Source organism: Clarias gariepinus, chromosome 15 (genome assembly GCF_024256425.1).
Source record: "Clarias gariepinus isolate MV-2021 ecotype Netherlands chromosome 15, CGAR_prim_01v2, whole genome shotgun sequence".
Lineage (NCBI taxonomy): Eukaryota > Metazoa > Chordata > Actinopteri > Siluriformes > Clariidae > Clarias > Clarias gariepinus.
In genome coordinates, this window is record NC_071114.1 from 23,763,048 (window position 1) to 23,790,330 (window position 27,283).

At 35.6% G+C, this 27,283-nt stretch overlaps 2 protein-coding genes across 4 annotated transcripts in view; one reads left to right on the top strand and one right to left on the bottom strand.

Moving 5' to 3' along the window:
- Positions 1-384: 384 nt before the first annotated feature.
- On the bottom strand, positions 385-11,670 carry tmc8 (transmembrane channel-like 8). Its single transcript, XM_053513912.1, has 16 exons — positions 11,448-11,670; positions 10,551-10,740; positions 10,284-10,432; positions 7,882-8,022; positions 7,764-7,801; positions 7,407-7,546; positions 7,008-7,155; positions 6,196-6,363; positions 5,405-5,559; positions 5,143-5,224; positions 3,338-3,435; positions 3,046-3,232; positions 2,827-2,957; positions 2,556-2,708; positions 2,123-2,201; positions 385-1,149 (listed from the first exon to the last, which is right to left on the bottom strand). Exons 1-16 carry the CDS (start codon positions 11,491-11,493, stop codon positions 1,048-1,050), a joined length of 2,007 nt encoding a protein of 668 aa, XP_053369887.1. The 5' UTR covers positions 11,494-11,670; the 3' UTR covers positions 385-1,047.
- Positions 11,671-11,737: 67 nt separating this feature from the next.
- Positions 11,738-27,283, top strand: part of tmc6b (transmembrane channel-like 6b) — a 33,227-nt gene continuing 17,681 nt past the window's right edge. For 2 of the 3 annotated variants that reach the window (XM_053513015.1, XM_053513017.1), the window contains exon 1: positions 16,302-16,387. The gene's annotated coding sequence lies outside the window, so the exon portion shown is untranslated. Of the gene's footprint in view, positions 11,850-16,301; positions 16,388-27,283 lie in introns of those variants that run through there. The other variant, XM_053513016.1, reaches the window with a different exon arrangement.

The window sequence follows — 27,283 nt, forward strand, 5'->3', positions numbered from 1 at the left end:
CCAGTAGCTGGCTTTGGGTATTGGGCATTGGCTGGGATTCAAACTAAGTCTTTCCACATGGTGGGTAAGAAGTCTATTATAATATATGATAAGCCATTAATGCTCTATATTATTATTATTATTATTATTATTATTATCATCAACTTTATTACAGGCTTATGGTAAAAACATCAAACAAAAAAAGATTTCAAAGACACAAAACACAAAATTGTGTGTAGACATATTATATATATATATATATATATATATATATATATATATATATGAAATATACTAAAAATAAAGCTAGAGTTTTACTATGGTACTTTTTGTAACTGTTTTTTTTGTAACAAACTTTAAATTTTTTTTTATTTCAATAAAGGAATAACTAAAATATTTTGTCTTACTGAAAGGATTATTAAACTGTTTATTCAACCAAAAAAACGTTTATTTAAAATGTGAAATTTATATACTGTATAAAATAATATACATAAATAAGTTAATTTAAAAACAAACAAACACTGATTTAACACAGATATGAAACACAGCGCTAGCAAAATTAAAGCTAATGTTATTTTGCTATAGAAATAATAGAAATTCAATGGTTATCACGCAGGTGAAAGTTATATGGTTGATAGCATTAGGCCTACAGAATACTGATATAATTTGCAAAGAGGCTATAAATGATTGATTTATTTTGTGTTGATTTACATAAAAAATGACTCATCTGGTATGGTAACCACTGACCACTTATCATCTAGAAAAGCCTCACATTTTCAGATCAATAATAGGTATTCTAACTTCAATGTCATTTCGGCCATTCAGGATGTTTTTCATTAAAATTTCACACTGCTACCAGTATTAAAATGTTAAGCCTATTGTGCTAACTAGCAGGTTTTGGCAAGCACAATGTATGACAGAATATTATTAATCAGCATCCGTTTTACTTCCCTATATGAAAACGGAGCCTTGCATGTGTCTCGTAGACAATTCTTTTAAAAAAAATCACATTATAGTTCCAGGCCCATTTGGTGTAGAAATCACACACAGGTGACTCATAGGTTCCCGTCATTGCTGTGGGACCACCTTTTGCGAGCGCTTGATCTTCTTCTTTTGTTTCCTGAGCAATGTGGCATGATGCTTCACCAGATAACGCTTGTCTGAGCTACACTGTAAGACAGAAACGTGTCCACAATACAAAATAAGTGAATGCCACTGTGTGTTTGAAACATAAGCCAAGAAAATTTCCATCTTTTCTCTACTAAACAACATGCATCACACAAGTTGACAAGTTTGACTGTTAGTTACTCCTTTGGAGTTGTTCACGCATTATGCTATTTGGTGGATTACCTGAAGACGCAGTACTACTTTATAGTCCTAGTCATGTTTAAAATAGAGAAACCGGTACATTAGAAAAACAAAATTAATGAAAATATTATGGCCAGGAGATATGAAATAAAACATTAAGCAAATTTAGGGCTGTGTTCAATGTTTGGCATGTATAGGGGAAATATAGAGGAAATATTAAAACTGATTGCATTAGTTTTATTTTTTAATTTTTTTATTTTTTTATATTGCATTAGTTTTATTTTTAATTTTATTGCATATTATTTATAGCTTTTAAACCTTTATATATATATATATATATATATATATATATATATATATATATATATATATATATATTTTTTTTTAATTTTTGCTCAGTCATGTTTGTAGAGTTGATTAAATTGAAATAAAATTCAGTTCATTATATTGCCTAGGATGTGCTGAAAAAAAGGTATGCCACTTTGTACTGCACAATCCTGAGCCCTATATATGTTTGGTAAAAAAACAGCAAAACATATAATAGCTAAAATGCTCTGAGATTTAAAGGCTACATGAAGTTTATCACTGCTCAGGAATTTGCAAATGATCTATTTATTTTCTATTTTATAATATTATAATAAAATATTACTATGTTTTTATTTGTTTGCTTAGTTATTATGCTGTAAATTATTCCATATGTCACACATAATCACACACACACACACACACACACACACACACACACACACACACACATTATATATATATAAGTTTAACCCTGCTCAAATATCCAATGTTATATCTTTTAAGTCCTGTCTCAGAATCCAATGCTTACCATAACAAGCATATCCCTAAGTCTTTCCATGGCCTTCTTATTGGCTCGCCCACGAGACATATAAAAAGTCAGGATGATACTATAAAACAGAAACACAAATTTGTTTATAACATTTACTGTTACAGAAACTGTCAGTGAGATTTAAAGAAAATTCAACTCTGTTATGCTGTGAAGTCATTTACTTATTATTCTGTGATTGCTTGCCTGTACTTGTCCACTTAGAGCGTGGCATCAATACTAAATTCCTCACACATGATAAACATATCTATTCTGTAAGGAGTGGCCTTTCGTCCAGTATGACCACGCCCACACCCTCAGGCCAGGAGGGTTTATTGAGTGATTTAATGAGGATGAAAATATTGTAAATCATATTTTATAACTTTCACATTCACTAGGCATACAAACAAATATAATTAAATACATAAATACTTACATCTCTGTTAATATGAGCGTGTATGCAAAAGCTTCAGATGTTATGTAACGTAGGCTTTCCTTTGCAGCAGGTGGGAGTGTGTTAACACAATTACTGGCCACAATATGCACAGACTCATTCCCTGGAAATGGACCACATTTTCCTGGGACGTCCCTGAGTAAAATTATGGAAAAGAGGAAAATGCATAGGCCCAATGTAAATAAATTAATCTAATTAAAACATGTTGAGTTGAATTCTTGGTTAATGAGAATGAGTTGTAGCGTTCCTATACCGTATTATGTTGACCCCAAGTGTCACAGCGGACATGATGAGGCCAAGTAAGAGCAGGAAATTAAACAGAACTGAAGAGCTGGCAGTTCGGAACATTTTCTTAGCTGGGTCGCAACATCGCACCAGATTGAACTTGGGAGAAGTAAAAAACATTTTTGAATGTATTTATCTCAAATATAAATTGAGCATATTTTGATAAATGCACGCAATATAGACGTACTTTGCTGATGTAAAAGATTGCCAGTAGCTTTAAAATGCTGATGGCTGGCAGGAGAGGACAATAAAAAACTCCCATCCAGGTGACTGTCTGGCTGTACACCAGATCTAAGACCTTCAGTGGGATCACAAACTGCTGCTTGCCCAATTTCTTTAAAAAATTTGAGGACAAGCAATTCTCCACCAACAACCTATCGTGGGGTCAAAATACATATAATTATGCTAAATATACCAGCTGATATTTTACAATACTCAGTTTTCTCTAATGACATGAAATAATAGTTAAGAAGTCATACTTTCTGGGATACGCCACCAAGAATGTACTGCAGAAAGTTGCCAAAGCGTGAAATATCATGAGCTTGTACATTTCCTTTCCAAACTCAGTCTCTGCACACTAAAAAAGAGAGAAATACACAACCATACACACAAGTATAGATAAAGGCATCGTTAAGGCCGTAGGTTATAAGCTCAACAATGCCAGCAAAATATCAGCCAAAAGAACATTAGCTGTTAGTTGCAAGACTACTATAGGTCAGTGTGACAGTTTGTGCTGTACTACAGCTGTACAACATGAACAACGTCTTTTATTACAATAATGTTTGTATACACTGTACACCTGCTAATTCATGTATTTTTTTTAATCTGCCAAATGCATAAAATAATGTAGAGGTCGAGTGGTTTATTTAATATTTAGAAATAAAGATAAAAAATAAAAATGGGATAAAGTTTGATTACAGTCATTTTGACTGTGGAATGGTTATGGGTGTTGGATGGGTTGCTTTTAGTATTTCAGAAATTACTAATGTCCTGGGGATTCTATACACAACAGGCTATAGAATCTACAGTGAATAGGAGAAAAACATTCAGTAAGGGATACAACAGAAGGAAATCACATCAGAATCTGAGAAATTAAATTAAATTAATTAAATTTGATCACAAAAATTCTGAAGTCCTGTAATTCCTATATGTATACTGTATATATACATAGAAAGCTATGCAAGACTTAAACGGGCCATTTTTAGGATGAAATGTATGCACCATAATTCACTAATTATATGTTGTGATTTCTTTTTCTTCTTTTTTACTCATACTAATATACCCTAGAAGTGAATAAAAAAATAAAAAAATTGATTTTTAAAGAGGCCAGATTCTTGGTCAGTTAAACTCTTGACATCACAGAGACAAACAGCTAGGAATGTAGGAATCTAGGGGATTTTTTTTATTTTTAACTTTTACACTTTTACAAAATTATAATTTAATTTAAACAAAAGTGTAAACTAATAATGGTCAATCTGGGCCTTGTGATTATTCTAACCTGAATTTTAGAGACCTGAATTTTTGCAACCTGAATTTTGTTACCTGAATTTGTAAGATTAAAAAATAATGAAGATTGTATGAATTTTTTGTTGTATTTTTGAACTGCAATTTAGTAACTTGAATATTTTTGCATTGAATTTTAAATGCTTGGATTACATTTTCACTTGAAACATACAACCACAATAAATTGCAGCGGCAAAAATTTCAAACACTGTGAATGCTCTACAGATTTTTTTTTTTACTTCAGATTAAATTTCAATGCAAAAAAATTCAAACATTTTTATTGCAACACGTTTTTTTTTAGTTCATGTAATTCAACCTGCTATTTTGCTTTGAAGAATTTTGGCACTAATATATTTCCATAGCGAGGGCCGATGCAGAGAAAGATGGAAACCTAATCACAGCGCCAAAACTCGCGGTGAATCATGATGATAGGGGTATTAGTAGTTAACAGATTATGAGACAAACTTTGCTGAGTGATGATGGTAGAATAATTATAAAGGTCTTGACTTAAACAACATACATGCGGAATCACAAAGGAGTTTTTATTTTTTGCAGTGAAAAAGTACTCAAACTAGTTACGTTTATTAGAAAGTAACTCTGTAATGTAAATGATTACTTTTTTAAGACAGTAATTTTGTACTGTAACTAGTTACTTAAAAAAGTAACACCCCCCTACACTGGTTAATCAGTTTTTAAAAGCCACCACAGATATATTGTACAGTTGTTGTTTTTTTTAAATGCTTGTGATTTGAATGTTTTTTTCTTGAAAAAAACAACTCACTTTGCTGCTCCCTTTGTTGCTTTCATTTCCTTTAAGGAAAAAGATGTACATGGCTAAGCTTCCCAATTTCAGCACGATGCTCCTGTTGGTTATAAGAACACAATCAATTTTAATGCACAGGGATGTATCAACATTGTAAATGCTGCAGTCCTAATAATGTGTACAGAACCTGATGTGAAATTATAATTTTAGTGGATGGATTAGAATGTCTGATTTTCAAAATAAAATAAAATAAACATTAAGATGATATATTATGACCTACCGAACCAAGGTGACATTAAGCTGTGTACTGAGAGAGTAGTCTTCATACACTGTGACTGAAGAAAAAATGTGTGGCATCACAGAATTGACTATGGTGATTGTAATGGGTGAACGATAGCTAACCAGGAGCTCCAATGTCCAATGAAGATTTTTAGGCTGAAAGAGTATAAGGGAGAGAGAGAGTCCAGGTTTCTTAATTTAATTCCTAAAGGCTTACAGTAAAAGCCTTTTTAAACCAATTTTCCTAAATAGATAGATGTGCCTAAGACTATTCTACACTACTGTATACAGTACCAGGCAAAAGTCTTGACATACCTTCCAATTCAATGTATTTTCTATTATAATACTGGAAATTTCAACAACAACGGAAGTGTTATTTTAAGACATGAAGGTGGGTCTTGCTTTCCTGGGATGGTCTTCATGAGAAGCAGATTTATCATGGTGCTTGATGGGTTTTGCTAACGCACTTGACTGGTAACTCTAACTGCACCTCTGCTGCAGAGCAGAAATGCGATTAGAGTTACCAGCTTCAGAAATCACCGATAAACAAACAGCAAATCAGATTAGAGCTGTCATGAAGGTGCATAATCTCAATATCAACTGTTCAAAAGAGATTACTGCTTATTTTTATGCCTTCAGCATTATTTTATAATGTGGAAAGAAATAAAAATTAGGAAATACCATGGAATTAGGAGGTGTGCCCAAAATTTTTGACTGGTAGTATACAATAATTCTTAATATGTTTTAGTTCTAAGAGTCACATGTTCCACAAGAGTCACATGTTTCCCTTACCATATATTGTTTTAGTTCAGTGGTGGAAAAATAGATCAGGTAGAAGGAGCTTCCAAGAAGAACTAACACTACAAAGTTGAGAATAACACGCAGGATGTGCAGGAGAACCCACTGCTTCAATGAACGTCCTAAGACTTTCTGACGAAACCTTTGCTCTTCAAGGTCCATCTAAAACAAAAGGGGAAACAGTATGTGTGATGTGTGTGAGAGATGGATTTTGAATTGAGGCCAAACTCCATCCCACAGGAAAACATACAGAGGAATGTATTGTCATAATGATAAGATATATATAAAAAAAAGAAACAATGATGTGGTTTGACAAGTGTTAGCAATTTACCCATACTAAAATGCTGTATGCTCTAATCCTGAAGTCTTTTAATCCTTATATTACTACTTCAGATTGTCTTCTACAGCAGAGTTTTCATTAATTATCGACATATACTTGGTTATTTTAGAAATGTTATAGAACATGCAATACAACAAGTCATGCAATTTCCTGTTCATGTTTAAGTTGCTGCTATAACCAACATCTCTTTTCCCTTTTTCTCTTGAAGTTGTGTAGTTTGTCATATTATTAAGAAAAACAAAGCATTCCAATGATGATAAACTACTCTGACCAACAAAAAGTGAGAATAATCCATAAGGATTATTATTACTATATAAACCACTGAAATTACTGTCAAAGCTACTATTATAGAATATTAGTCTCTGACGTATTCTAAAAGGTGAAGCACGACGGGGAATTGAACAGTGCCCTTGTGTAATAATCACTTTTGCAGTTCTTTTTCTTAGGCTGATGGTCAGGATCTCACCTTTAGTTCATTCCTGATTAAGCTGCGTTTAAGGATTGCTGCTTCAGGCTCCCGGATGCAGAAATCCCATCCACAGAACACTTTATAGCTCATATTTGCATTAAAATTAATGCCAGTCAGCCATGTGTGCTTATAACCAACCACTGTCCTATAAGAGAAAAAGCATATATTTAACCAAGTGTGGAGTGTTGTCTTTCATCAGCTGATTTAAGCTTGGCTTTAAACCAAAAACTAAATGTGTAAAACAAAGTCAAAAACATTTTTTATTCTTATTTTGTGTTTCCTTTGAATTCTATTATTATATTATCTATATTCTATTATTACCTCTTGTCACTTATAAATGTGTCACAGAAATATGCTCAGTAAAATTGTGATGCTTTGGTGATTAAATGCTCTGACCTGCGCACTATCATGATGAGATTAAGGAGGAGCAGGATGAGCATGCCAAGGAAAAAGAAGAAAGCTGTGTTTAAACATTTTGTTCCAAATGAGACATTTTTGTAGAAACCATAGAAAACTGGAGTGTCCTCCATAAAACCCTGTAAAACACAGAGTGGGATCAGAAGATCAGGAAATGTTTTGAAAAACTTTAGCTAATTAATTAGGAAACAATAATGTATTAATTAATAAAAATTTGCCCAGAAACTATTGGATCGATGCTGTTAAAAATTAATCAATTCATTAATCTGATTTAAACATTGCTTTAGTATAATTATCAAAGAAAATGTGTAGAGTAAAGAGCATAAAGCAACTTACAGAGCCCAGAAAAACATCCAAAAATAGTGACACGTTCCCTTTAAAAGAAAGGAAGGATGTCATTATTCGATAAACCAAACCAACAGAGACTCCCTAACCTCAACATCACTCTACTTACAGTTTGTGGTAATGTTTATGGTCCTGTTGTACAGAGAGGGACTCATCACAGAGCTACCGATGATGGCACAGTTGAGGAAATTTAGGAAGAGCAGGTACCTAAGGAAAACAAAGTATGCCTTCACCCCCGCACCAAATCTTCCTGTAGAGGAGACGAGACCATATGAAAGGTTAACACAGCAACATAGAAACATAACGGACATTGAACTCAGTACAGTGAAACCTCGGATTGCGAGTTACCCGGTTTGCAAGCGTTCCGCAAGACAAGCTAATTTTTTACAAATAAATTGTGGCTTGATAGACAAGCGAGTCTTCATATATGAGTACCAAATGTCATGGAGTTTCACGCTTCTGCTTCTTGTACACATGATCACAAATATGTCTCTGGCTGCGTTCCATTCCGAAGTGTGCTTCACAGGGTGCTCCCTACCTCCTGCTCCATTTGCAGAGAATGTCGGTTAAGGAACCTGCCCACGACAGAATTCCAGCATTCGGAACACCCTGCAAAGTCACCAGCACAGACGTCACTTCCTCCATGCGTTGCTATGGTAACAAGCACCTCGGAAACCTGTCGCTTCTGTTGTGTAAATTTTACACTAAGAAAGTGTTCCACACGGACATTAAATATAGAATTTGTTTTTTTCCAATTTTCTCCCTAATTTAGTCGTGGCCAATTCCTCCCCGTCACTAGGGGGCTTCCACATTAAGGCTACTACTACCACTCAGTCGGGAGGGCGAAGACTATCCCGTGTTTCCTCTGAACCGCGTGACGTCAGCCGACCGCATCTTTTCGAACTGCTTGCTCACGTACCATTAGGGGCGGCGTCACACACTCGGAGGAAAGCGCTAGCTGCTCCTTCCGCGCGCGCGAGCGAGCTCTCAGACGCCCCTGATTGGCTGTAGAGCCGTGATAAATGTGGGAGCGCAAGTACCTCTTATCCCTCTCCCCTGAGAGAGCTCGGCCAATCAGCTCTCTCTGTGCCGCCGGCTGTGAGAGGAAAACACCATCACCCGGGGTCGGAACCAGCGATCTCAGCGATCACTCGGAGGCCTCAATATTGAAAATTTATAGGAAAAATAAATATAATACCATTATAAAACCTACTATTAAAAGGTGTATAACTTGTAAATAAATGATTGATTAATTGTAATAATAATTGATTAAAGATGTACAGAGTTTTATTATTTTTTACATTTACATTTACATTAAGGCATTTGGCAGACGCTCTTATCCAGAGCGACTTACAAAAAGTGCTTTAATGTTTACAACATTGGATACATACTTACACTGGGTTAACTAGGTTAATAACTAAGTACCATTAGTCCAACACATCTGATTTTTTTTTTTTCTTTTTTTCTTTTTTTTTCGGGGGGTTAGTCCAAGTACTGGAGAAACAGATGCGTCTTGAGTCGTCGTTTAAAGATAGTCACATTTTTTAATACCGATTAGTAGCCTATATAATACTAAGGATTTTCTGATTAAATAAAAAAACATTTTTGTGTCCTTTTAATATGATGTGGTCCTCAATAATAATAAATTTATAAATCCTTTTTCGAGCTTAATTTTTCCACGCTCCAGCAAGACGCAATGACTGATTTTCCGGTGAAGTGAAGACCTGTTGTTCACTCGTTCCCTACAACGCTCGCTCGTTCCCTTTGAACTAAACGTTTTCGCTCCCTGCGGTTTGGAATCACACTTTCATGGCTGAAAACACTGTGTAGCATACTTCACAGGGTACTTCAGGCCGATTGAAACACACCTAATGGTCCTTCCCTCTCTCGTGCTGCAGAATTGTGGGTAATCGTCTCCCATGCTGGGTCTCAGTGCGTATGTGTCACTTGTATATTTAACATCTGTGTGTGCGTGTACTGTTTAATATGACACTGTGTGTGTAAAGCATCTTTTATGTTGTGTTTGTATGTGTGTGTGTGCAAGTCATCCACACGTCCTTTCACACGCGTGTGTACTGTTTCCCTCTCTCTTTGTCAGAAATCACTGATTCCGTTATTGTTTTTGCGCGCGCAAGTGTCATTAGAGAGTGTGTGCCTCCTCCCTCCTCCTCTCGTGTTCACGCTAACAGAAACACTGCTTTGTCGCGATTCTTTTTAAAGGTAATGAGCAGATTTATTTGTTTTATTTTTACTTTACAGCAGTAATTACGTTGGTGTGCGTGCACTCGAGTGTCATTCGAGAGGTTTCTTGTTAAATAAGCAGTGTTTCTGTTAGTGTGTGTGTGTGTGTGTATGTGTGTGTGTGTGTGAAAGTTTCCCAAACAGTAGAGTCCCAACTGTAAAGCGCAGGATAATTTTTCACTTTATATTATGTATTAATTATTTTTAGAAATTTGTTGTGAAACGAATAATCTTTGTTTTCTTTAAAAGGTAGAGAAAGAGAGTATATACCTTCAATGTTATGGAGGGTGGCTTTCCACAGCAGGAGTCCAGAGACGACTCTCCCCGAGTTCTCCCTCAGTCGTCTTCTTGCAGTTTCCTGACTTCGTTTCCATGATGCCCAGTAACCAATTGTGTGCCTCTCTATGTGTTGTCTCTCCCTGAATTTAGATAAAATGGACGATTAACTTTTTTTTTTCATTAAATAACATTAAACTAGTGACACAAAAACTAAAAAAATTAAACTACACCAGATGAATTCGCAAATAAATTAAACACCAAATGTTCCTTTTCTCCTGTAAACACAGGGGCAACGTCTTCAGTGGCTGATTAGGGTTCCAATAAGCCTCGGTTTCTGGTGATTGATCCTTATGCTGCAACCTTTTCTGTGAACTGGGCAGCTGCTCGTAGATATCAGTCTGATACTCCTCCAAGGTGAATTCTGAGTTAGCAGAGAAAGTGCTCTCCTCTGGAAATATACGAACAAAAAATTATGGAAAAGCTTTTTTTTTTTTTGAGATTTGAGAACATGTATGCAGGAAATCTCCAAAGTCACTTCTTTGTAACAGTAGGTTTGTTGCTAGTAAAACATCTTCAGAATGGAATTCAGTTCAGATTAATTGTATTTGTATAGCGCTTTTAAGAATGGATATTATATAAATATTACACAAGAAACATAAACGTTTCATAGTATTTAAGATATTACAGATATAAAATATTAGAATTATATTTCTGCAAAGTTTTATAATGTACAGTATGGACTGGCTGAATTAATGCACCTTATGGTAGTTTTAAATGCCACTTCCCTTTCATGTTGGTTTGCTTTATATGCATGACTGCCTAAATGGTTTTATTTTTAAGCCATGGATGGCTAAACCTTTTTTAACTTTTATGCATGAATTGCTACGTGTCTAAAAGTTTTACACCTAGTGGTTGTGCAAAACCACTTTAACATGTATTAGTTAGAATAAGAGGAAGTCCAGGTCTGCATGAAAGCAGTGAAAGAAAAGAAACACTCGATGAAAACAAATAAAGTTTTGGAGATCTTTCGACTTGCTTTTGTTGTTACATATACCCATCTGACATTAATAAAAAATATAAAATCACACACACGATAAGCTTGACTATCCGTACATGCATATAACACTTAGACATACAGACAGTTTTGACACTTGCCTGATAGCAGTCTTTCAAAACTGACAGCTCTGGAATCCAGCTCCATATTCTCTCAGTTTCTCACGAAATAAAATCCAACAATACAACGTCTCGGAAGCACACTTCTTGCTGTCAGTTGCACGTACATTTAAAAGCCACAAAAGGGACGAACGTTATCTCCAGCGGCCTTTGTAGGGCCAGTGTCATGGTGAAAGCTCAGGATGCGGTATTTGCTTCTGGGTAAAACTACAAGCATCACTGCTTACAGGAAGTCGTATGACACATTTTGCGCTTGTGGGCGTCAACGTCATGCAAAATGCCAAGAAGACTTCAAGTGCGAGCTAGTTACAAATCTGATGTACCTCCAAATTAGCTTGGAACTGTCTTCACTAATGGGAGTGCAAAGAGCTTTTCCATGGAGTTGTGAGTATGGCTGTTACTTATGCTTAGTGTGTAGAGTTTACTAGACAACTGTAGGAGTAACATACAATGTTGGCTTTAAGGTCGAGCATCTCTATTGTACTGTGGTGGACAATCAGGAACACTATGTGATGAGCTTGTTTAGCAGCATTTGTCATTTCATACTTATAATCTGTGAATTTTTAGTCCATTGTATAACGTAATAATGGAATATAATAATGACATAAAAGCGTAATAACTGTATCTTTCATATATAGTGGATCTTTAAAAATAATTCAAGGTACATACAGTAATTGGACCTAAAAGCACCACTAATTTACTTTTGAATTTTAATTTAAATGTTATTTAAAGGTACACCAAATAAAATATCACAAGAAAAAAAATATTCCTCAATACTAATAAAAACATTAGTAACCCCTCTTAAATTCTTGAACTCAGAATTGCTCTGCAAGGTAAAGGTAAAATATGTGGTATTTGTAAAAGATGTAATATGTGACATATTTGTCACACTTAAATGATTGACATCATCAAACTAATTTTATTATTATACAAAGATATCCCGAGCACAGAATGCAGTTAAATGATGATTTCATTTAAGGGAAAAAAGCTCTCCAAACAGCGCTCTACCTGGTCCCATGTAAAAGAGTATTTGTCTCAAACACACACATATACACACATAATAAATTATGAATGAACTATGATTAGACATAATTTTAGAAATCTTGCCACACCCAGGACTGATTCAAGTCATGCATGCTACAAGATCTCACATCATGCCGCGATCTGGAGAAACAGACGAGAAACAAAGTAATTGACATGCATCCATCTAGAAAGGGGAAGTTTTGGGACTCAAATGGAGAAAACTTGGAACAGTGCTGACCCTTCTTAGGAGTGGCCGGCGTACCCAAATTACTCCAAGAGCACAACAGCGACTCATTCAGGAGCTCATAAAAGAATCCAGAACAACATCTAAAAGACCTGCGGGCCTCATTTGCCTCAGTTTCATGATTCAACAATAAGAAAGAGAATGGGCAAAAATGGCATACATGGGAGAGTTTCAAGGCAAAAGCCACTGTTGACCAAAAAGAACACAAAGGCTCATCTCACATTCGACAGAAAACATCCAATACTTTTTTGGAAGGTGTGTGTCCTGTTACATCTAAAATAAAATGAAAACAGCATTTCATTAAAAGAACATCATACTAACAGTTAAACATGGTGGTGGTAGTATGATGGTCTGGGGCTGCTTTTCAGCTTCAAGATCTGGACAACTTGCCATAATTGATGAAACAATGAATTTTATGCTCCACCAGGAAATCATGAAGGAGAATGTCTGGTTATCAGTTCGTGACGTTCAAGCTCAAGTGCACTTGGGTTATGCAGCTGGCCAATGGTCCGAAACACACCAGCAATACACCTCACAAAATATACACAAAATAAGATTTTGGAGTGACCTACTTGAAGTCTGGATTTAAATTGATTGAAATCCTTAAACAAACCGTTCATGCACAAAGAAAACCTTAATTGTGGCTGAATTAAAATAATTCTGCTTAGCAAGAGTGGGCCAAAAATCCTCCCCAGCAATGTGAAGGACTCATTGACAGTTATTGCAAACGCTTGATTGCAGTTGTGACCACCAAGGGTGACATGACCAGTTATTAGGTTTAGGGGCAATTAATTTTTCACATAGGGCCAGGTAGGTTTGGAACATTTATTTTCAATCAATAAATTTAATTATCAGCATTTTGTATTTATTTGGGTTATTTTTATGTAGTATTTAAATTCCTTTTATTCTTTTATGCCACTCATCTAACTGAATTTAATCTAATCCAGCTATGGATCATCTACTAAGAAAGGCTTCTAGTAGATTTTGAACTGTGATTTTTTTTTTTTTGTTGTTTTTTTAGTTTTTTTGTCTTTGCGGTGCTTGCTTTGTGTATAGGCACATTTTATAATGAAACAGGGGCCTTTTATTTCCATTATGGGAAATTCTACAGCAAACAAAGACATCTTTGATATACTTATGGCAATCATCAGGGGAAGGCCCACATCTGGGTGTGATGGTCTGCTTTCCATTTAGCTATATAGTGAGTGTATTGCACATTCCGACAGTAGCTGAGTTTATGGCTATTTTATGGAGTTCTGTTGTTTATATTGTTCTCTATTCTTAGATTTTTCTCCCTAATGGACTAATCTTTAAATTCAATTATAATGTAAATTTTATTTATTACTTTACTTTAATTTTTTAGGTCGGACAGATTAGAACCTTTAACCAGAACCTTAGTATTTAAGATAGTGTGGTTTATCTTTCAGATAAAGGTAACACAAATCTACACACTGCATGTGGGCGTCACCCGCAAATGCAACCCGCAAAATGCAAAGGAATGGAAAAACAAACATGAATGAAATTTCCCCAGTGACGTTTAAGACACTCAACCTCACAGAATCTTAATAAACAAGCAATGTGAGCTGGCCCTGTAAATAACTTAGATTTGTGACAGCGATCACATGCCATTGATTTGCTATTCCAAAAAGTAACTTTGTTGCAATTACTTGGCTCAGTAGCCTCAGGTTTTTACCCCATTTATAAGAATTAAGTGGCTAATGACATAGTTTTACACCAACAAATGTGCACCTTTTGTCTCTGTATGTTTTTTCGGCTAGAAATGTGTCCGTAGTGTACCTTTAAATTATTACAAGGAAAAACACACTTTAGTACCTTGTTCTGAACATGTAGAGCATAGAATGTTTTTAACAAACTGATGCTTACTTTATAATGGTGAACTGATCAAAACATATTCTGGAGTGGCCAGACATCAACAGGGTGGACATAGCTAGTTAAAATAAATAATAAAAAATTTATTAAAAGAAAGGAAACTTGTTAGACTAAACTTATTCTGTTTAAGTAAATATGATTTATGTAATACAATATTTGCCTTTGTAAGTAGCAAGGTAATCTATATCTGGATAATTTTTAAATAGCCATAAAAAAGCAACTACCACACTCCGTTCTGACGTTGAAAGACCTGGATGGTGGTTGGACACTAAAAAAACACACTATAATTTGCCTTTTACTTGCACATTTGTGAGTGTTCACTGGATTATTGCTTGTGCATAGCTGTATGATAATAGTATCTGTAGCTGCAAATAGTATAATATGCAATAATTCTTTTTCATAAAAATGTATTTTAATGTAGTACACTAAAATTTTGGACTCCAATAAAATGCGCTCAATTACAGAAATGATTTATATGACATTAGTGCTTTGCATGCAATATGAAGTAATGTTGAAATCAATTTTGCCATACAGTATAAATTCAAATTCAAATTTTATTTGTCATACACAGTCATACACAGTACGATGTGCAGTGAAATGCTTATACCACCGCCAGTGACCTTATTAAAGCTTAGAGATAAGAAATAAATATGAGTAAAATAAATAAATATAAATAAAAAATATTGTTTGCCACTGATTAGAACGTCAAACTTCAAAAGCCTTAAAAATAGAGCTGGTGTTTTTTTTAATTTGCAAAGTCTCTGTAAAGCATTGCTTCAAGAATTTTGCACATTTGTATGTACATCATTGCTGTGAGATAAGAAAATATCTTTTTTTTTTATTAATATTTTGGACTAATAGAAATACTAATCTGCATTTTGAACGTATGAAATGTGCTATATATCTATGGGAATATAAGAAGCATTTAACAGCGGTGCCAAATTTTAATGCGCCAACTTTGTTAATGCTTCTCAGTAAATCCTTCCATCCATCTAGGTGATTATTGTATTTATCCCCATTTTTTTGGGCAACATTCACCCACTTCCCGCAATTTGGGAACGCCAGTTGGCTTAATCTGCATGTCTTTGGAAGGAAACCATGTCTTCTGGACGTGAAGGCGACAGTGCTAACCACTAAGCCACCATGCTGCCTTCTCAATAAATAGGGGGAATTATACTGTATGTCCTTACAAGTTTAGCAAAATGCCTGTTTAGTTTAAAAAAAGCTTCAATCAGTGGGAAAAGACATTTTAAAAATTTTAGATGAACTATGGGGTGGAAGGATTATTTAATCACTTTTTAAATAAAATTAATAAAAAATTATGAACAGTTATAAACTAATCAATTATAAAAAAAAAAATACAAATGCAATGATTATTAAGTTGCTGTCAGTCAGTGGTCATGAAGCATGCAGGATCCACTATGGATGGGACTGAACCACTTTTATAAAAACTTGGGGAAAGCTCTATTAAGAAACGATGTATAATTATTAAAATTATAATGCTGTCTAAGTATACTTTTTACAAATAATATTTTCAAGTGCTATATGTAATAAATAGACGTCATCGGTCGCTTTCCCCTCGCTCTGTGAGTTTGTCTAAGACTTGCAAACCCCACCTACCCTCCTTGGGGAAGCGGAAGTTGTCTGTTCCACTAAGTACACTAAGAGAGAGAGAGAGGGGGAGAGAGAGATACACACAGCTGTTGTGTGATAGGTGAAGGTCAGGTCTGCTCTGCTCTGCTGCGATAGTGGACCGGCAACTCGAGTGAGTAGTGTGTTTCAAGAATAGCAACTCTTAAGTTATGATGAGTTTTATTGAAGAATATACTGTTTTTAGTTCATTCTGCAAAGTTAACTCAAACTTTATACAGTCTGTTTACTGCGGTTTACTTTGTTATCACATGCGCTGCAGGTTTTGAGGAAGTGACGAGCAGTTGCGCTTGTAATAAATTGGGTTGATGTAAACATATGGGTTGATTAGAATTCTCTTTTATCGAGTGTAAGGATCCTGGTTCCCCAGCACCCCCCTGTCTCTTATTGTGTTCGTGTAAAAAGCCTGTCTCGGGTTTCTATGGTTTCAGTCAGCTTCTGCAAGAACAGCGCGCGCCGCCGACACCAGGACGCACGCGCGCGCGCGACGCAGTCAGTGATTATTAAAAAACCTGCCAAGATCAAAAACATCATCATCTGCTCTTTTTTATTCTTGTGCACGTGTCTATTCACGCCGTTACTAAATCTTTTGCCGTTAAAATCGCATGTTTTTTTTGTCGTGTTGTAACTCTTTTACACTATTTTCCACATAACCAGAACTACACACTGACTGCGCTGTTTCGGCTATGGAAGGCCAAAAGGCTCACATCGCTACAAACAATATGTGGGTTACTTTTTTCCCACCAGAAAATAAACATTTCTTAATGGCAGTTTGCCCAAAGTTGTAAAATATACCTCAGTATTGGTATATCAGTGTTTTTTTCCCCACCCAAGTATATTTGCTCCCACTTTTAAAACGTTTAAAAACGTTAAATGTTAAAAAATCTGTCCAGGAAACGATGCTATCCGTGATCAACCTAGTAGCAGGCAGTTAAATTTGTGAGACAGGGGTAGCTGCAGATCGGAGTAATGGGTGTGTCAAAAGGTTTGGGGGCGTGTCGAAAGGTTTGGGGGCGTGTCGAAAGGTTTCTCATTGGTGAAAGGAGCTTCTGCGTAATAGCTTCTATGTAATACGTCTACATACACAAATTTTGGCTATAGTTCCAGTAAGGAAAATATTACAATGCAGCTAAGGACATATTATAATAAGCAGAATGAGTAGCTCACCATCATATCTTTAAACGTCCGAGTCGTTTGTTCTTTTGAATCTATTGCACCGCATAGCGTCTATAGGAGTCACGTGACAAAGGAACGAACGACTCGGGACTTGTAGACTCATTGATGACTGTTCAATTCTGTTTCCTCTGTACTGCACTGCGTAGCGTCTATAGGAGTCACGTGATAAAAGAACGCACGACTCGGAGTAGATGAGTCATTTAAAACGAATATTAAAACTTATTAATTTTACTGATAACGGAATATTTCATGTCGGCCTGTTCCACTGGAAATATCTTTCACACCTGTGGGACAAACTATATTTCATTATTTCACATTTTGTTATCTTTTATCTTTCCTTAATTTGCAACAACATTTATCTTTTTTTTCCAGTAGTCCAATGTGATGAAACAAAAATTACTATTTATCCATGCGTCATGTCAGGGTAATGGGTAATGTTTCCATCTTAAAGTTCCAGGTTTCTGATTTTTAACTAATTTTTGTGTGTGTGATTTCTCATCCTACCTGCCAGAAACATGCCAGTACATTGATTAGTAATGACTAGTGTCTTATTTAAGGCATGTTCTCACTCGCATGCCTAGCATGTTCTCACTCGCACACTTGATTTACCTAGAAACAGACAGAAATAATTTGTTTAGTGATACAGTTATGCAGCCAGCTAGTTAGTTGAGGAGGAGCTACTCTACCCCATGTATGAACAACTAGCCGCAACCACATAACCATTTAATGTGTTTTGAATATAACTTACATGTGTGAAAATAAAGTAAATACACAAACATGTCCCACGAACTCGCAGACATTGTTCGTGGGACATTGTCTCTAGATCATTTCGACCCTGAGAAAGAAAGAGCATTTGTAGAAGTTAAGTGAATACGATTAAAAAAAATACAAAGATTTGCAATCCTACATATATATGTAATAGAGACTAGGCAACAGATTATGGTGCTTTGCATTATGGGTATTAGTTGACATGTTTAGTAGGATGCTTCTTCAAAAACAAACATGTATTTAGATTTTTTTTTTTTTTTACTTAAGTTTATTGAATTTTAATCTCAATTTTCAGAAATAAAAGTTACACCGACACATATTGCTTTTACCATTGTATCTGCGCTTGCTTTGGTATGGTGAACTTTACACATATTCGTTCCAAGTTCCACTAGTAAAAAAATATTACACAAATAAAGAAATACAGAACATTTACATTAAGGCATTTGGAAGATGCTCTTATCCAGAGCGACTTCCATTTTTATCTCATTATACATCTGAGCATTTAAGGGGTTAAGGGCCTTGCTCAAGGGCCCTACTGGGACAACTTGGTAGTCGTGTGATTTGAACCTGGTACCTTCCAAACCGTAGGCCAATGCCTTAACCACTGAGCTGCCCCTGATCCCTGAAGTAGAAATTAAATAATATGTAGTATGAAATGTATGACTAATGCTGTGGTACATATCATATCATATCACTGACCAGCCAGACTACAGGTTTCAGGTGCAGTGTTGTTTCCTGTGAGAGCTTGCTATTTCTCTCTCTCTATCACTCTCTCACTATCAACCAGGTAAACCATGTATGTGTTGCTTTGACTTATGTGTGCCTGAGGTGACATGCAAGCATTTTATAGATTGATTTGCCTAGAAACAGACAGAAATTGTTTAGTGATACAGTTATGCAGCCAGCTAGTTAGTTGAGGAGCAGCAAATCTACCCCATGTATGAACTAGCGGCAACCACATAACAATTTAATGTGTTTTGAATATAACTTACATGTGTGAAAATAAGACGAATACACAAACATTTGTTGGGAAATGCTGCTGAAATGTCCCTGAAGGTGGTTGATCTTACAGCTCCTACACATGCCATGCGATGCCTCTTCATTCCTTAGGCAACTCAAGTTTCACTGTTTTGCTTCCCTGCTGGAAAGATGCACTCCAGTTGCGATACGTTTCCCCACACTGGTCTTGAGAACAGATGTGCCAGTTTAGAATACAGAGAGCTTTCACCATTTCACAATGTTCAAGTTACTTGGGCACGTATCTTTGTCTCCACCTAAGATTCCATGTCTCTCAGTCCAACGCTGCCTTTTGTTCTGAAATCACAATCCTGTGCTTTATGCAGTGAGACCCCAAGCCTTGTCCAGCCTACATTCCAGATTTATAATCTAGGCAGTAGCGTGTAAATATTTTATTGTGTTACTGGCATGTACATGTAACATAACTGAGTACAACCCCCACACCAAAAAAAAAAACTTGTCGCACTAACTAACATTCATGATTTTGCATGCGTGTGCAGAAGCAGCAGGAATGCGAGTGGTATTGTGAACATGTGCACGTACACACACACACACACACACACACACACACACACACACACACACACACACACATGTTGCACATCCAGAACCAAAACATCCCTACTCCTTAAGGTTTCCAAGGCAATGTTGATTCCAAGTGAAACCATTATGCAGTTTCATGCACAGCAACATTAAACACACTGACGGTCTCTATCTCTCTTAAAACTTTCTCTCTCTCTTGTGAAGATTGTAGTCATGGGGTGTGTCTCCAAAAAGTATTTGCTGAGGTGAAAATTCTAGAAGACTGATATGCAAGCTAGTGCTTTCTGTACCTTTAACGCAATATCACAGATGTACTGTCAGCAAAAAAACACAGCTCATAAAGTGTCTATAAAAAACATTTTGTCTTCTTAGTATTCACTTTTAAGTCATTCTGAATTGTCTCTGGAGCACCCACGTTGTTCGGTTCACTGCTAACGCTAGCTACAAAGCTAACTAGCTGAATCCCAAATCCCTCTCGAAATCTTGATCAAGGGCACTACTTGGTGTGTGGAAAAAGAGATTGGGCACCCTAGCACACTAGCTTTTCTTTTTACACTATTTGAGGTTTAACCTCAGAACTGTTTAGAATACATGGTGTTGATGGTGCTGATATTCAGCATAACAGCATTCCCTCATGTGATATCGCTTAATTATTGACTTTATTATATATTAATCATTAATGGCTCAGTGGTAGGTTTTGTGCCTGCCATGCAGAACACTGGGTTCAATTCTCCCCCAAAGCCCAAACGCCAGCCACTGGATGCAGTGCTGGTCGCAAGCCTGGATAAAATGGCATGGTATTGGCTTTTAATACAGTAAGTTGCATGCGGATCAGATGGTCAGCTGTGGCGACCCCTTGATGGGAGCAGCCGAAAGACCAGCAACAACATATTTACATACTAATCTTTTTTTACATTTACATACATTTATTACATTTACATATTGAATTATTATTACATACAAAAGGACTACTTTTGCACTACTGCACTTTAAACGATGGACAATGTCACCGCAGCTCATCCTTCTATTTCACACTTTATAACCACACCATCGTGCTGCTGCTTGCACATTGCACATTTAGTACAATTTATATTTTAGCATACAATTTACTTTTGTTACAGTTTTACATTTATACATACTTTACATATTTCTACTTTATTTTATTCTATTTTATTTTATTGTAACAAAAGATAGTCAAATTTTTGTTGTATTATTTTCTATTAGCGTTTATGCCTCGTTACTTCCTTTTTTCTTTTCAAAGTCACAAACAGTTGTGTAAGCATTTCACTGCATATCGTACTGTGTCTGGTTGTGTATATGACTGTAAAGATTTTAATTTTTTAAACATTACTACTTATAGCCATCAGAGAGATGACAAATTACTTTGTATTATTGGCCGTGCTTTATAGTGAAATATGACCCAGTTGGCTTTCCATATAAGGCATCTAAACTTAACTTGAGATAAAAATCAAAGTTTTGTGAGTGAAGGAATCTGTATTGTATTGTGTTGTTGAGTACCTGGGAATATGCTTTAGTAAGAGTTTTCTTTTGAGATAAGAATGACTTAAAGGTTCTGAGGTTTGGTGCTCTTTAGGTCATGCATTGTTGTGAACCGCTTGAGAGAGAATTTGTGCATGTAAGAGAGAGAAACAAAGAGAACGAGAGAGAGAAAGAAAGTAATACTAATAACTTCCACATTTTTATTTTACAGCAGGTGGTTTAAAAATACCGTGTTTATAGAATATCTCGTAATGTTGGGGCTATTTCTGGGGTTCTATTTTTGGTAAAACTGTAAAACATCCATTTGTTTATTCGTTTGAACACAGTTTATTAAGGAGCAGCTAGACAGGGTTTGTGCCATTTTGTGTTACAGAAACAGCTGTGAATTTGTCAAACAGGATTTACTCATCCTGCTGACATCCTGGTTCGAGACTGACCTAATTATAAACACTAACTGTTTTACTTGTTTGTAGTATATGGATTGTTTTTGTATGGGTTCCTTGTGGTAATAAATCTAGATGACTAAAATAGTTTTCATTTTGGCCTTTCATGCTCATGTAAAGTAAACTGAGAACTGATAATGCTCCCCTGAAATCTTTAAGACTAAACACGTGTCCATTCAAGATGCCAATAAAGCAACATTGTGGATATACAAATACAGAACAGTTAAATGTGCTAAATATGTGTAATAGGTCTCATTCAGACAGGGACCCCAGCATGTAGAGTAGACTTTACACAAATACAGGACATAAAAGACTACAGATAAACAGCCAGTTGAGTCATTTATGTTCTTAGGCACTGTGCTATGACCATGTGGTGAAATTGCATCAGTTGCATCATCAGAATTACTCATCAAGGAGTGTTCTTCCTGTCAATTTCAACCTGCTCCAGTTTACATAGCCGCCAGCCATCAAAATGGACTTTTCACCCAATGCTATCACTCAGGAGATTATTAAGTGGTAACCAGTGATAGGCACGATAAAATAAATTGAAGAAAATTGAAACCAGCTACATTTTAGTGTTAAATGACGTCCTAATAGTGTACATTTCTCCAAGACATTTTTTTCCTTTATATTTTTGACATGGACATCACATATTAATGAACATTTATTGCAAATGTGCCAGAGGCTAATTTTCATCTAGTATCCCTAGACAGATCTTATAAATGTCCGACCTAAAAAGATAAAACTAAACAGTAGAATTAGACATAAAAACATATTAGAGCAATTACTAACAATTTATATGAAAGCAGCATCTGGCAAGCAGCAGATTTGACAGCACAAAACCATGGCCAGATTTTGGATAAGTGGTTGAAGATGGATGGATATATATATATATATATATATATATATATATATATATATATACTGTATAATACACACACTACAGTATATTGAAAGTATGAACAAGCTATTTGGGAGTCCACATAGAAAGCCTAAATGCAAACTGAAAAATAGTGACAAGAATGCTGAATATTAGGCCAAAAGTGAAAAAAATGCTTATCGGTCCTAATTCAGTTTATCTGTAGTGTTTATCTACGTTTCATATAATACTTCAACTTATTGTGTAATAATGTAATTGGATGACTGATTGCATGCAGAATAGATTACTTCAAATCACATGCACTCTTAACGGCAATCATTAATTCATGAAAATGCTATCAGTAAAAACCACATCATCGTACTACTTGAAGAGTTATCACATGCATGCATCAGCACATACTATGTTCTATTTCTAACAGGGATTTTTTTTTTTTGTTTGTTCTTCTTTTTTTGTTGAATTCTTGACACTTTTTGACACTTGGACAGAGTGTGCAACTGTGCGTGTGTGCACATTTACCAGACGTGTGCACATTTAACAGACGTTCGTATATCCCTCTCGTCATGGACTGTAAAAAACGGGATTCATTGTTTTTACTTTAAACATATTGTAGTAATATTTTGGCTATATTTTATGACGTACAAGCATTAATTTATTGTAGTTGCAATTCCCATTTTGTTAGTATTATATTGGGCATAATAGACTATGCCCATTATGTTAGTTTTACATATTGGGTTAAAGAGTTTTTAGAAATGGTTAAAAGGTTAAAGACAAATATAAGCTGATCAGCCTTAATGTAATCCGTGATTATTATTTTAGCTTGAAGCCCACTTACATGTCTACTTGTCTTTCTGCAGAGCTCTTTGTCTAACTTATTAACACTAAGAAATAAGATTTTGTAAGGTTGAGTATTTTACGCCTTGTTTACACTGAGTACTTCATTAGTCATCAGCCAAACACACTCCCTGTTCGGTAATTCGAGAGTGAATCACAGATGAGAAATCAAAAAAGTAGATCAGATAAAGATGATGTTTTGTCTTAAAACATCCCTGACTTGTTAAAATTCACTTGTACCAATTCAGCTAACTAATGCTAGTAAAATTATTTAGTTTAGCTTTTCTAATGAATATCTATTGGTGCAGGTGTTTGTTTACATTGAACAAATAGTTTATTAGAATCATAAAAAATTACATTTAAAATGATTAAATCTGGCAAAAAACAGACAGACAGGTTTTCTGAAACTGCTCCAATGTATGAAACGTAAAAATGTCATTGAAAGAGCAAGTTTTGAACCATGTACAGACAAAATCTTTCTTTTATATTTATACAGTAGATTATTTTATCCTGTGCTTTTATGTATGAAATTTCTCTAACCAAAACAAACTCTTTATATACAGTATAAAGTTGACTTTGATTCTGTAAAAATGACTTGGTGACTCTGGTCTTCCCTTCAATCCAAAAACAATAACTACAAAAATGCCTTTAGTACCAACAGCCCCAAGGTTTTCATTGTTAAATCAAACAAGTCCTTTATTTGTTAAAAAAAATAATAAAAATCAGATGAAATCCCATGTGTAGGTCAGAATTGAATTTCTTTCATTCTTCCACTGTTACTTTTTTATACAAAACTGAGCTCATGTTTCCTACAGTAACAGCAATGAGGAGAAACTGGGGCAGGGTCATTGCCTGAATGCACTCAGACCAAAAAAAAAAACTTGTGTGTGTGCACATGGGAAAGTAAACCAGACGGTTCAAAGTGCTGAAGTCAGCCCTTTCCTTAATAAGACACCGTGAAAGAGATTTATCACTCACACAGTTAATCTTTTTCTTTCTCTCATGCAGCCACACTGAAAGAATTTTGCACACAGAAAAAGAACGAACAGCAACAGCAGTTTACAGCACTGAAATTTGATCCTCACGACACTTTCCAACTTTCCATAGCAGTATGACATAAAGTAACATACAGGACCCTCAGTCTTTAGGGGGATGGAAACTGAACTCGCTCCATTCATCTTTCCATTGATTTCTAACCGCAGCCCTTTGCTGATGTCATCAATGCGTTTGCGTCAGACCGCCCACAAACAGATGGATTCTGAAAAGAGCCTCTTTTCTCATTCCCACACATACACACATACACTTACTAATGTGCCAATTACGAAGCATTTAGTAATTAATTGCCTAGTAATGTTTTCTCTATAAGCCTGTTAGTCTTCTTTATAAGCCTTCAGGTCAGCCAGTTGAAAACTTGTGGTTAGTGTTTTAGCATGCTCTCCAACTGGCCCTCACTACAGTTTACTGTTTAATTCAAATACGCACCCTTTTGAATCCAGTACATGTTGGGAAAACTAAAAAATGGAAGGAATGGCACCAGTCTTTTAATAAAAGATTGTTATTTGCCAGGTTTTTCTTTTATGAATAAACTATAACCAAGACTAATGCTAAGTGTATGCATGAAGAAGATGCTCACTCTTACACTTCACACTTACCCATGGGTGATTTATCTCAAACATTTTGATTTATGACATTCGGGTGAAGGCATCTTTAGTAAAGTCTGAGCAGTTAATGAGAGGAACAGAAGCCCTCACCGGAGAGATTGCTGAGCAACTATGCTTTCTGCACCACAATCTAGTGCTGCTGAATTGAGACGACTCGCTATGACTCACATTTCCATACAAGCTCTATTACTTCAGGCATGAAAACAAAACAGACTTTAAGTAACAACCAGTCCACTGTATGTGAATGTAAGAATGTTAATCTCCGACACCATCCCCAATATTAACCTGTTTAATGATATAAATGTTAAACTGACAACTGATACAGAGTTAAATCTCTTAGTCTGTCTGTTTACAAAAAATAAACAAAGGTTAGCAATATTAGCAAGCTAGATAGCTTTCATGGTAGCATTGTTTTACCATAGTAGGGTAAAGATTCTGTACATAAAGCAAAGTTCATATTATTTTATCATTTTTGTGGAATGCCTGGATTAGGTTTTATGTTTATGAACATGAGTTAACTCTTATCTCTAAATAATAGTGCTAACTGTTTACATTTGCAAGACGCACACACCAAAGTGAAATGTGTTGTGTTCAGGAAACCCTGATTAAGCAACACTCAAAAACTTATTCAGGTGGAACGAAAAGAAGCATGTTGTTCAGATTACATTGAATAAATGTCTTAGATAAAGTTAGTTTTTTCACACTGATAATATGCACAGAGCATGCATGAAAATACACACAGGTGCAGACAACTGCAAATCTGAAGGGTTTTCTCGAAAGGTCCCTTTTACATGAAAACATTACCTAACCAGCGTGCTAATTCGGCTAATGTTGCCTTATTTAGCTTTTCAGAAACGGACAGACCAGGAGATTCAGCTCCGCATCACTTGCATTTTAACTTGCATGGCAGTGGTAACCCAGCGGTCGGCCTGCTGATTGGACCGTCATGGGTTCAAACACAAGCAAGCTACCCTCAACCCACAGGTGCTCAGATGTATAATGAGATAAATGCAAGTCTCTGAGGGTTAAATGGCATAAATGTACATGTTTTATATTGTTTAACAGGTTAACACTGGGGATATCATTGTGAAATAGCAAGACACTGTCACTAGCTCCTATGAGTCTTGTTTAAGCAGCCTGTGTTTAAGCGCAGTGTTCTATACAGATAAAAAAAAAAAAGGGGGGGGGGGACTGCATTTTTTTTTTTTCATATTTTGTGTGGAGACACAAACACACAAGGCAGCACAGTGGCATTTATGTTTACATTCACATTTGGGCATTTGGCAGACCTGGCATAGTGGTTAACACTGTGGCCTCCAGGGTCGAGGGTTCGATTACTGTCTCAAGTCTGTGTGCATGAAGTTTGCATGGTCTAACTCTGCTTGGTAGGTTTCCTTCTGGTACTCACCTTTTAATTCAGTGGTCTTTTCATGATTTTTATTTCTTTTTACACTGTAAAACAATGCTGATGGTATTCAAAATATGCAATAATCTCATTTGAAGAGTAAGATGAGATGTGTCTGCTACTCATGCTTTGTAAAGCCTTTATATCGCCTCTAATCCGAGGTGCTGTTTGTTAATTGGTGATTTTTGAGGCTGGTAACTCTAAATGAACTTTTCTTCTGCAGCACAGGTAAGGTTTGGTCTTGCTTTTTGACGATGGTCTTCATGAGGGCCAGTTTCATCGTGGTGCTTGACGTATTTTTCAAAAGCATTTGACGATACTGTTCTTGCAAGATCTGTAACAGAACAGCTGACCTTAAACAGCTGATCATCTTAAAATAACAAATGATAAAATAATTGTTACTTAATTACCTAATGTCATATGTGTCATTCATATTTTTGCAATCTTTCTTTCGTTCTAGAATGTAGAAAATGAACAAACTAAGCAAAAAAAGTAAACATTGAATTGGTACAGTAGGTATGCCGGACGTTTGACTGGTACTGTATATTATCATCGTCGAATCTATACAATTTGCTACTCTTAGTTTGATCTAAATGAGTTGTCACTCTTGATTTGTTGCTTAATCAGGGTTTCCTTAGTGCCGCGTACACAACAAATTTCACTTTACTGTCAAACCAAAAATAGCAGAGATAAAAAAAAATAGGGATGAATAAGATTGGATCCATAAAGCATTTAGAGATGTGAAAATGTTGTCCCTGTTTTTTTCTTTTTTTTCTTTTTAGAATTT

Coding starts and splice junctions, on each gene's coding strand:
- tmc8 (XM_053513912.1), bottom strand. CDS start 11,493: ATGGAGCTGGATTCCAGAGCTGTCAGTTTTGAAAGACTGCTATCAG. Junction 7,156..7,406: donor CTCATCATGATAGTGCGCAG/GTCAGAGCATTT, acceptor TTTCTCTTATAG/GACAGTGGTTGGTTATAAGC. Junction 2,709..2,826: donor CTTGGGGTCAACATAATACG/GTATAGGAACGC, acceptor AATTTTACTCAG/GGACGTCCCAGGAAAATGTG.